At 44.7% G+C, this 12,114-nt stretch overlaps 1 protein-coding gene across 7 annotated transcripts in view; it reads left to right on the top strand.

Annotated features, from left to right (window-relative positions):
* Positions 1-12,114, top strand: part of LOC132012179 (ribonuclease inhibitor-like) — a 49,377-nt gene that overhangs the window by 1,167 nt on the left and 36,096 nt on the right. For 4 of the 7 annotated variants that reach the window (XM_059391834.1, XM_059391835.1, XM_059391840.1 and 1 more), the window contains exons 2-6: positions 2,854-3,071; positions 4,873-5,025; positions 8,379-8,527; positions 11,296-11,436; positions 11,833-11,978. In XM_059391834.1, coding sequence (XP_059247817.1) covers positions 2,892-3,071; positions 4,873-5,025; positions 8,379-8,527; positions 11,296-11,436; positions 11,833-11,978 — 769 coding nt within the window. In that variant the 5' untranslated portion in view covers positions 2,854-2,891. Of the gene's footprint in view, positions 1-2,853; positions 3,072-4,605; positions 4,689-4,872; positions 5,026-8,378; positions 8,528-11,295; positions 11,437-11,832; positions 12,111-12,114 lie in introns of those variants that run through there. The other 3 variants (XM_059391838.1, XM_059391839.1, XM_059391837.1) reach the window with 3 other exon arrangements.

The raw sequence follows: 12,114 nt of genomic DNA, 5'->3' as shown, positions 1-12,114 counted from the left end.
GACTGTGGAGCCAGGTTGCCTGAATTTGAATCCCAGCTGCTCTGGTTACCAGTGTTTGCCCTTCGGCAAATCACTTCCCTCACTAGGCCTCAGCCTCCCCACCTCAGCCATCACTATGTGCCAGGCTCTGTTCCAAGTATCCACAAGGAACTAATTCCTTATTCCTCATAACAGTTCTTTTTTTTTTTTTTTTTTAAGATTTTATTTATTTATTCGACAGAGAGATCACAAGTAGGCAGAGAGGCAGGCAGAGAGAGAGGGGGAAGCCAGCTCCTTGCTGAGCAGAGAGCTGGATGCCGGGCTCCATCCTAGGACCCTGAGACCATGACCTGAGCTGAAGGCAGAGGCTTAACCACTGAGCCACCCAGGCGCCCCCTCATTATAGTTCTTTATCATCATCATCACCCATCAACATCCCCTTGGTACCGAGGAAAAAACTTTACATTTAATTTGCATTAAATTCCCACAAATACCAAAGAGATTCTAGTCCCACCATTTTTACAGATGAAGACTGGGTTCAGGCACAGGAAGTGGACTAGTCATAGTCAGTCTGCTAATAATTGACAGACACAGGATTCAAACTGGTTCTTCCTTAAACGAGGCCTCTTAATAATTCTCATAAACTTTTGTCTCTGTGAACCCAGTTCAAAGAACCAACCATTACCTTAAGTTACTGGGACCAAACCAATTCGGAGTTGCTAGCTCCTCAGTGAGTCACAGATACACCAGGTGGAGTTGTCCCACAAAGTAAACTTTATTTGCAGCAAATAATGAGATCACAGGAAATAGCTTTCAAAGCTGGATGAAAGAGAGACAGTCAGTGAGGTGGGGACGAGTTCCTTTTGTTTACAGTTTGGATGAATATTTAGATAGGGAGGCCTTGTCATCCAGTGTATAGGCATGCATAAGGTCCCACAGGTACATTAAGGAAACACGCCTATACAGACATTGTTTGTTATGTAAATGAGGCTGAGGCCCTTCCTTGGGTGGAGATTTTAGTATTATAATGAGGTAAAGGTAATTGCCAGTCATTCCGGAGGTTACTACCCCCCATCTGAGCGGAGTCAGCGCTTTGAGTTCAAACAGTCTAGGTAGTCTGGGAGGTGTTGTCAAGGCCCTTGCCAGTCTCCTGAGGGTGGTTTCAGGTTTCATTTGCCTGACCTACAACCCAACAATCACGCTACTAGGTATTTACCCTAAAGATACAAATGTAGTGATCTGAAGGGGCATGTGCTCCCCAATGTTTATAGCAGCGATGTCCACAACAGCCAAGCTATGGAAAGAGCCTGGATGTCCATCAACAGAGGAATGAGTAAAGAAGATGTGGTGTGTATCTGCGTGGAATATTACAGAGCCATCAAAAAACCAAAATCTTGCCATTTTCAACGTTGTGGATGGAACCAGAGAGTATTATGCTAAGTGAAATAAGTCAATCAGAGAAAGACAATTGTATGATCTCTGATATTAGGAATTTGAGAGGCAGGGGTGGGGTGGGGGTAGGGAAGGGAAAAATGAAACAAGATGGGATCTGGAGGGAGACAAACGATAAGAGGCTCTTAATCTCAGGAAACCAACTGAGGGTTGCTGGGGGGGTGCGGTGAGGGGGTAGGGATAGGGTGGTTGGATGATGGACACTGGGGAGGGTAAGTACTGGGGTGAGTGCTGTGAAATGTGTAAGACTGATGATTCACAGACCTGTACCCCTGAAGCAAATAATACATTATATGTTAATTAAAAAAAAAAAAAGTGGTACTCTGGAAAGAAGAGATCTAGCTGGTGACATTATCACATGGAGGGACCTTTCAAGGCTGCTTAATTGAAGGGACAGATCATTACTGCTGGGTGGCTTCCTGTGGCCAGGAAAATAAGAAAAACTTCATAGTACTAATAAAGTTTATTGAGCACTTTTACTATGTGCCAGGCATTGTGCTAAGTGCTTTATAAATTTACCTTCCTTAATCCTGGTGACAACCATAATCCATTTTACAGATGGAGAAATCGAGGCTTCAGAACTCTTCATAGAATACCTAAGTCCGGGGCACCTGGGTGGCTCAGTGGGTTAAAGCCTCTGCCTTCGGCTCAGGTCATGATCCCAGGGTCCTGGGATTGAGCCCCGCATCAAGCTCTCTGCTTGGCAGGGAGCCTGCTTCCCTTCCTCCCTCTCTGCCTGCCTCTCTGTCTACTTGTGATCTCTATCAAATAAATAAAATTAAAAAAAAAAAAAAAAAGAATACCTAAGTCGACCCCAGTGAGTCCAGTGGTGGAGATAAGACTAAAATCCAAGTCTGTTCCCGTTTAAAGCTCACATTCTTAACCCCTGTGGATATGCTGCCTGGCAAGAATTATGTCTGTAAAGAGAACTATGCCATTTAAAAATCAATATGTCCTTGGCAATATTTAGTGCACACCATTAATGTTATAACTGAGTTCCAGGGGTATCACACCATTTTATTTTATTTTATTGAAAGATTTTATTTATTTACTTGCCAGAGAGAGAACAAGCAGGGGGAGTGGCAGAGAGAGAAGCAGGCTTCCCACTAAGCAGGGAGCCCAATGTGTGACTTGATCCCAGGACCCAGGGATCATGGCCTGAGCCAAAGGCAGATGCCTGACAACTGAGCCAGCTAGGTGCTCCTATTGCCCCATTTTAAAGAATCTAAAAGAACATGGATCCATGAAAATAGATACTGGAAACAGAACAGTTTTACTCAATGGTATCTATCTTGATTCCCTACTCCCATTTTAAGATACCTGAGGCACTTTAAGCAGAGAAGGGTGTCAGCAATATTTGCCAATTTTTAGTGGGGATGTGTGATCTGCTTCTTCAAAAGACATCTGTGTATTGGGTTTCAGGGCAAGGTGCTATTTTCAGAATCTAACACAGTAAAACAATGCCAAGGGAAAAGGAAGGAAAACAAAAAACTAAAGGAACACCCCTGCCCATCGTTCCAATTCTTCGGAAGTTCCTGAAAACGTATGAAAAGCACTGTGTCCAGACGCAGACAGCTGTGTGTCCAGCCATCAGACAGGACTTGAAAACCAGCATCAACAACGAACAGATTCTTAGGAAAGTGAGTGTGTGGCCTTCTTTGCTTACTCCTCTGGGAAGTGAATGGACTGGGGTTTTGCCCCAAGGAACACGGGTCCTCAGTCATCGCTCTGTGTTCCTGCCTGCCTGCCTGTCTGAAGTCCAAAACCTGCTCCTGGCACTGGGGCTCTGCTCAGCACTCTGCCTCCCTGCTTCTACCTCGAATCTACCCACCCCAGTCCTTTGAGCAGCCCTGCCCTTTCTTACACCACACCTGGAGTGGCCAACCAGCCCCTCCCACTCTACCTCTGAAAAGTCCCACACAGAAGACCACTTTGAGCATCTGGCAGGACATCCATGCCCAGCACTGCACCACCCCACAGGATCCCTCCAAGGGAATGTTTGCTTCCCTCAACAGTAGTGTCCCTGTCATCAGGCCAGACCCCCGCACTCACCCATCCTTCCCCTCTCACTTGGAGCGAGATCAGCAAACACATAATTCTAATTCCCAAAGTACAGGATTTCAGAAAAAAAAAAAAATCAGGTGTTATATCTTTTTTGAGATTGACTTTAGGGGTCAATTGGGAGGGGGAAAGAAGAGAGGCCAGCCCTGAAATGAAATGGTCTACTTTTGGGAAGGGGCGCCTGCTAGTCCAGAAGGGGGAGAGGGGGAGGGAGCAGTGCTCGAACCCAAGGACAGACTGACCTGCTCTCCAGCTTTCCTGTGGCCAGCCCAGAAAGACAGTCTGTATTGTAATAATCAAACACCTACTGGTGTCCTAAGATGCTGAGTGCTAACCAAGAGTATAAGTTAAAGTAGTTAGAGATGAGTGCTGAAAAATAATCATTATTCTAAGGAGACTTTGACCCAGATCCATCCTACCCATATTTTTCCTGAAGTTTTTTGAGGGATGGGAGGGTGATTACATTGTACCCCACATAAAAAGAACCTCTGAAAGTCCTTCCTAACCACCATCCCTTTTTGCCAAACTTCCATTTCCCAAGGGAGCTGCCACCTCCCCTCTCCCTGTTCACTCCTTTGGACAGGAGACTTTCTCTCCTAGTCTCCTATCCCCTCTGCCCTCCTGGGTCTTTCTAATTCCTTCTCTTGTAGTTAGTTGCTTCTCTGGATTCCCCCATACATCTCCCTGCTCATCCCAGGGCAAGAGCTTCTCAGAGCCATCTTTTTGTGATAAAATAGTTACAACTTTTTTTTTCTATTGTACATTTTATAATTAGCCTCTACTACTAAATGATAAGAGTTAATCATAAACCTTGTTCAAATTTGTAGTCCCTTCAGCAAACATTTTAAATTAAATGTTTCAAATTTGTAGTCCCTTTCTAAACAGTTTAAATTAAAATCACTATCAGAAATGCAAATAACATCAGGACCTGATGTGTAAATACTGGTGTAAATCATAAGACCATATGGGCTGTTTATGTTGGGGGGGTGATGCTCTGGTTGGGTCTCCATTTTGATGTTGAGCATCACTAAAGTAAGAGTCTCATGAGACAATTATTTTTTTACTGCATAGGATACGCTCAGATAATTTCTCTTCTGTTCTATTTCATTAAAGGGAGAAAAAAAGCTGGTTACAACCTACTCAATTGACTTCTGACCCAATAATGAGTAGAAACCTGATGGAAAAATCTGTGCCCTGTAAGATTGCTTTTGCATATGGCAAGAAATTCATAAGTTTGTATTGAATTACCACCCAGTGCATGTGTGATCCAAAGCTAATTGCCTTTTCAAATGTTCTGATACTGTCTGATGACAACACTCTTTCTCTATGCATGGACATCTCTTTATGATTCCCACCTGTACTTTTTTTCTGACACTCCAGTTTATGCTTGTAAGACCTGGAGACTCCCCAACAAGCATCTTACCCATTTCCTTAGAACCTTTGCTCATGACAATTCGCGATGAGTGTTATATGCTGGGGAAAGAGATCTGTATCTGGAGCCTTCAACTGAGCAACCCAGAGATTGCCAGACTGGTGAGTCATGCGTTTTAGAAGTATTCCTTCAATTAAACTTAAAATTGAATATAACATAATAGCACATATTCCAGCTACAGTTCATTTGGTTGTTGACTGATATGCTCTAAGCTTTTTTTTTAAAAAAAGACAACGTATCTTTTAATGAAACATTTCAAAGTTATGTAAAAGTACAAAAAACCAGGTAAAACTATAATGTTTGGTTAAAAAACATTATAGTTTTACCTGTTGTTTATTTTATAAAATGCAACATACAGTATGCATTCTTTTCTGTCTCTCTTTGCCTGTACAACATTACGTTTTTATGAGTCATCATATTTTACTTTTGTAGAGCTATAGTTGATGCATTTTCATTGCTATATAGTTTTTTTTTAAGATTTTATTTATTTATTCGAGAGAGGAAGAGAGAGCCCAAGTGGGGGAGGGAGAGGGACAAGCAGGCTCTGCACTGAGCGTGGAACCTGATGTATGGTTTCATCCCATGACCCTGAGATCATGACCTGAGCTGAAATCAAGAGTGAGACGCTTAACTGACTGAGCCACCCAGATGCCCCTATATCATTTTCTACTATGAATATACCATAATTTCTTTATCCTACTATTCAACAACAACAAAAAACAAACAACCTCATTTTAAAATGGGCAAAGGACTAAGGAAACATTCTCCAAAGAAGGTATACAAATAAATCATAAACACACAAAAGATGTTCAATATTACTAATCTTTAGGGAAATGCAAATCAAAACTGCGATAGGATACTACCTCATGTCAACTAGTATGGCATGAGGTAGTATCTCATATAGTAGTATGGCTACTACTATAAAAAAAATAGAACATAATGTGTTGACAGGATATGGACAGCACAGGAAAACCTGTGCACTGTTGATGGGAATATAAATTGGTGTAGCCACTATGGAAAACAGGATTGAAGTTCCTTAAAAAAATAAAAATGTAATTACCATATGATTCAGCAATTCCCACTTCTGGACATCTACCCCAAAGAATTGAAAGCTAGATCTCAAAAAGATATTTGTACACTAATCTTCATGGTAGCATTATTCACAATAGCCAAAGGTGGAAGCAATCCAAATGTCCATTAACAGATGAGTAGAAAACAAAATGTTGGATATACATACAATAGAATATTATTCAGCCTTTAACAGGAAGGAAGTTGTGACACATGCTACATGTGGGAACCTTGAGGAACTTATGCTAAGTAAGATAAGTCAGTCACAAAAGGACAAATACTATATCATTGTATTATAGGAAGTACCTAGAGTAGTTAAGACTCATAGAGAAAGAAAATAAAATGGCGGTTGCTAGACGTTGTGGGGGAGGGGAGAGTGGGAGTTATTTTTTAATGGGTACAGAGTCTGAGTTTTACAAGATGAAAAATGTTCTGGAGATGGATGGTGTTGAGGGTTGTACAACAATAGTGAATGTCTTTAATGCCACTGAACTGTACCCCAAAAATGGTTATGATGGTAAATTTTATCTGTGTATTTGACCACAATTCAAAATAAATTTTTAAAAAAGGTATCTTTAATGCATAATCAGAATTTGTATTTGTTTTTATTGAAAGTGTCAGTCCAGGGACCCAGTCCATTTAAGCAGGCCATAGAATGCTGTCCGTGCATGTCAACAGTGATCCTTAGCAGTTCTTTAAAATGTTGCCCTGTTGGTCACCTGGAGGCCATTGAGGAATTCTGTGGTCGATGGCTGTGGTCTTGCCCACATGGGCCTAGTGCCCCAGGAATGACACTGCAAACCACTGGTTGAGACCGTCGGGACCTGGGTTGAGAGCCCGTTTTGCACAGACCAGTGTTACTTACCATAGACAGTGATGTCCCACACTGCCTCCTCTGTCAGAAACAACAGCTTGCGAAATCTAACCCAGCACTTAAGCTAGGTGTTTTCTCATAAAAGAGACGTCAAATGCCAGCTCTGTAGTTAAGGCTGCAAGGGCCCTTATATTCTCAGCCAAACTATAATTTGGAGCCCTATCTCTAACCAACATGTCATTGCCTCAGGAAACCCTAAATCCTTCCGACCCCACCAAAGCCTCTTTTCAATTTAAATTCTGAACTGAAGAAATCCTTAGGTTGCAGTGATTCTCACTGCTAAAAGGTGGCTTTTGTGATTTGTAGCTTTAAATCCCTGTCAGGTAGGGATTTAGTTGTCCCTGGGATCCTTTGTTACCACAAGAAATGTCCTTGTCATAGGCCCCTCTGTTCAGGGGACTGAGAGACCTTGACATGGTTCCAAATATTCATGTGTTGCCCCCAGTCCCATGGCTTCACCATGAGAAACAACTTGTTGCTAAATTTCCATGGTCTAGTTTTTTGTTTTTTTTTTTGTTTTGTTTTGTTTTTTAAGATTTTATTTTAGAGAGATTGAGAGAGAGTTTGAGCACAGGAAGGGACAGAGAGAGGAGGAGAGAAGCAGACTTCTTGTTGAGCACAGAGTTCGACATGGGGCTCCATCCCAGGAGAAACCATGGCCCCGAGACCATGATGTGAGCTAAAATCAAGAGTCCAACACTTAACCAACTAAGCCACTCAGGTGCTCCTGTGTGGTGTATTTTTGAGGAGGCCTCTAAATCCTAATACCAGTAACAATGAATACTTAGGAGGTAATCTGACTATTATAATTTTTGCCTAGTTATACAAAGGTTGGCATGGCGGTACTTCCCTATTGAAAGGACACAACCCTAGGAGAACAAATCTGTGGGTTAGAATATCAACATCTGTATTGGTCTGCTGGGACTACCATAACCACAGGTTGCACGGCTTAAACAACAGAAACTCATTTCCTCATAGTTATGAAGGCCTGGAAATCTGAGCTCAAGGTGTCAGCAGGGTTGGTGACTTCTGAGGCCACTCTTCTTGGCTTGTAAATGGCCGCCTTTCCCCTGTATCTTCACGTCTTCCCCTTGTGCATATCTGTGTCCCGATTTCCTTCTTATAAGAAAGCCAATCCTACTGGGTTAGGACCCACCCTGAAGACCTTATTTTAACTTAGGTAGCTCTTTGAAGACCCTGTTTCCAAATACAGTCACATTCTGAGGTTAGGACTTCAATGTATGAATGAGGGGGGACACAATTCAGCCCCCAATGACAGAGAAAGATAAGCTGCAGTGTATCTCATCTCATCACAAAGCTTGGTGTTGCCCATTTAATTCTTCACATTGCCTTTTAAAGGGCATTTTCATGCCACTTTCTCCTTGGGGGAATTAGAAAGTTGTCTTCAAGGCGAACTGTTGAGGTAATGAACATAATGGGCTTTTGCATTACGTGAAAACACAGAGCATGTTGTCTCCCTTACGTGAGCACGGTTTCCCCTCGCGTTCTTAGGCTTCACTTCTGGAGTTGAAGGGGAGTGCCGCCTGCCCCTTTACCAGCCTGGAGCTCACTGATTGCAGGATGGATCTGTGGTCTCTCCGGAGACTCGGGAGGGCTCTGCCACGCAGCCATCTGCGTTCTCTCATCCTCGATTACAGCAGGTGAGGCTGGAATGCGGGCTTCCTTCAGGGCTCTGCCGCTGTTCGGCTGAGGGAGGCAAAGGCAGGGAGGGCGGTGGCCTGGTTCCTTGTGCCTCATCTGGTCATCACTGGAAGCGGATACTCCAAAACCTCCTTAGACCTAATGTTCCTGAGTAAATGTCAGGGTTCTCAAAAAGAGGCTTTATTCATTCATTTTTCCTTTCTTCCTCCCTCTCTCCCGCCCACCCCTCCTTCCTCCTTCCTTACTTTCCTTTTATTCACTTATTCTGTCAACAAATATTTGTTGACAGCCTGTTTGTGCAAGACACTGTGCTCTTCACTAAGGAAGATACAAATACATATAAGGCAATGGCCCTGAGCAAGGAAGCCCTCGGGATAGTAGAGAGGACTATGTGGAACGTGCTCTAAGGTACATGTAATGCAAGGTAGAAAGCCTTGGTGTCGGGCGCCTGGGTGGCTCAGTGGGTTGAGCCTCTGCCTTCGGCTCAGGTCATGATCTCAGGGTTCTGGGATCGAGCCCGCATTGGTCTCTCTGCTCAGCTGGGAGCCTGCTTCCCCGCGCCCCCCTCCTGCCTCTCTGCCTACTTGTGATCTCTGTCAAATAAATAAAATAAAATCTTAAAAAAGAAATATAGAGAGCTTTGGTGTCACAAAAAATGTCCATATAGATTTTAGTGGTGGTTTGGATAAGGGGAACCATGACCCCATTCAGGACAGGCCATTATTCACCAGGAATGGAGGTGGGAGGGAAGGTGTGGGGTTAGGGAAGAAAAGAGCCCAGTCTTGTGAGGGGAGGGTTGGGGGTAATAATAATAATAATACCAGCTAATTGTTATCGGGTGCTAACTGGGTGCCAAGCACAGTGCACGGTTTATGTCATTGACTCTCCCAACAACAGAGAGATATGTACCATTATGTATGAATGTAGGATATATAATGACAGGTATGTACCATTTCTATCCCTTGACTCTGTATGAGGAAAGACTCAGGGGGATTAACTGGCTTGTTCAAGGCCATTCTGCTATTAGGGATGGAGCCTGGATGTGAATCTAGCCCCCTCAATCCGAGCCCACTTCTGATCCGTGATACTAGGCTGCTGGGGGGTCTTATAGTGTGCCATCCATAAATAATTTCAACCAGCTTATGTGATGTGGGATTAGGGATTAGGGCCCCGGTGGTGACAAGTCTATCCACAAAAGCTGAGGAGAGGGACTATCTCTGGAGTTTCTCTATGTTTCTGAGACGCTTGGGGGAGCCTCAGTCAGGGTTTCCTGACACAGGACAGCAGAAGGCCAGTGTCCTCAGGACACCCAGTAGTGACTGAGGATCAGCCTGGGAGTCTTCCAGCTTCCCACACTGCACTGGGCAGAACCAGCCCACCTGCTGAGACCCTTCTGGACTCCAGCTCCTGTGCTGGACCCAGAGACCAGCACTGGCAGGAAGACAGAAGGGAGAAAAAAGGAATCCCCAATGTTAGGAAAAAGTTTATTTTATTCACCTGGGAGGGGCAGGGAGCGAGGAAAGGGTGGAAGGAGAGGGAGAGAGTCTCCAGCAGACTTCATGCTGAGCCCAGAGCCCATGCGGGGCTCCATCCCAGGACCCTGAGGTCATGACCTGAGCTGAAGGCAGAGACCTAACCCACTGAACCACCCAACGCCCCAAAACAGCTTATTTTCATTGTCAGTTGAAATCTGGCTATTCCCGAGACACCGTGAATGTCAGGATTGGGTGGTTGGGAATCACCACTGAGACCTCAGCACTGGTAAAACTGTAGGTTCTTGGCCTCTGGGGACTTCCCTCCGGTTTTCTCTGGGAGGCCCTGCAGCCCACCAGGCAGGATTCCCTTCTTTCTCATAAGCAGCTGCCTCCCCACACCCACCACAGTAGCTGCCTTCTGTAACTACGTGTTGTTACAAGTAGTAACATGAACTAGTAAATTGAAGAAGTCATTTCTGTTAATACGATGCACCTCATTTGAAAGTTCAGACACTGAGGGACGCCTGGGTGGCTCAGTTGGTTGGACGACTGCCTTCGGCTCATGTCATGATCCCGGAGTCCTGGGATCGAGTCCCGCATCGGGCTCCCAGCTGCATGGGGAGTCTTCTTCTCCCTCTGACCTTCTCCTCACTCATGCTCTCTCTCACTGTCTCTCTCTCTTAAATAAATAAATAAAATCTTTAAAAAAAAAAAAAAAAAAGAAAAGAAAGTTCAGACACTGACATTCCAAATGCGCGGAAGATGTCCCTCTATCTCATTGTTGCTCAGTTTCCTGACCTAATGCCTGTACCCAGAGGCTGCGTGGGGCAATGCCTGTGACTGCTCTTTGCAAAGTCGAAGGACTAGGTGAGAAGGTGAGGGGCAGGACAGGGCCAGGAAGGAGGGCCAAGAGATTGAATTTTCCCAGACCCTGCTCTCTCCTTACACAGCCTCCTGCTGCTGGGGTCTTCCCAGACCCCTTCATCCCTGCCAGCTAGGCAATCTCTCCTGTCTTCCAGATCCAGATCTCGCTCTCTATCTGCTCCCTTGAATGGGTACTTCGAACCGTGCCCTGCTCCCTTCCCCTGGGAAACAGATTCTAGGTTCCCCTTCCTCGGCATGCAGGCTACCTCCGCCCCCAGTCACCCAGCTCACCCCCTTAGCCCCTGCCGTGGAAACCCAAAGTAAAGATCCCGTAAAATCTGTCATAGGGAGTCCCTTAAAATGAATTATCCAACAAGTGACATAGGTTTTATAAAAGTCACTTATTTGTTGCCATCATTTCTTTTTAGATTTGGGAAGGAAGAAGTTGAGAGTCTTTTCTCAGGCCTGGAGAACAACCAGAGGCTTCAAGCCCTCAGTCTGCGCTACTGTGGTCTGGGGCCACAGAGCGGACCCCGGCTGGGTACCATCATATGCCAGACCGCCATCAGGTGAGACGCACGCCCTGCTTGCCTCCCCCCTTCTGCCTTCAGTTACCTAACCAGCTTGGTTAAAAAATCTACTAATCCACCAATTCCCCCCAGCTTCTTCTCACTATGTTTGTAGCCTTCTTTTTCTACCCTCCAGTTATTTTTGTTTTTTTTTCTTGATGATAAGAGAAAGATCCTTTAGTTATACTTGAGAATCAAAGGTATTATGCTATAGGCATGTTTTGGGCGCTATGACATGGTCCCTACGTCTGTTTTTTTATAATGTGGTCTACTATCTATTATGATTATTTACTATTTTATAACCAGGTCTAGTATTCTATGAGGTGAAGACCTCAAAGCCACATTTGCAGAGATTAAAATACCATCAAATGACCAGTGTATTTCACCCCTCTCCAGTGAGCTGCACCTCGACGGCAATTTCTTACAATGTTCCGGAGCTCTGGCTCTCCTCAGACCCATCGCGGACTATGCAGAGATGCAGGGTAGAGAGCAGCCGGCCATGGCCCCACCAGACCCTGGGAGTCCCCCTCATCAGCTGCAGGGTGAGTGCTGGGGACCTGGACCCTCCACTCTTTGGACCTACCTAAAAGAAGGAAACTGCTTTGCAATTAAAAGTGACCTTCCTAGGGGCACCTGGGTGGCTCAGTGGGTTAAAGCCTCTGCCTTCGGCTCAGGTCA

Source organism: Mustela nigripes, chromosome 2 (assembly GCF_022355385.1).
Source record: "Mustela nigripes isolate SB6536 chromosome 2, MUSNIG.SB6536, whole genome shotgun sequence".
In the NCBI taxonomy this organism is placed as follows: domain Eukaryota; kingdom Metazoa; phylum Chordata; class Mammalia; order Carnivora; family Mustelidae; genus Mustela; species Mustela nigripes.
Note: the sequence above shows the minus strand (reverse complement) of the source record. Positions and strands in the feature narration are given on the sequence as shown.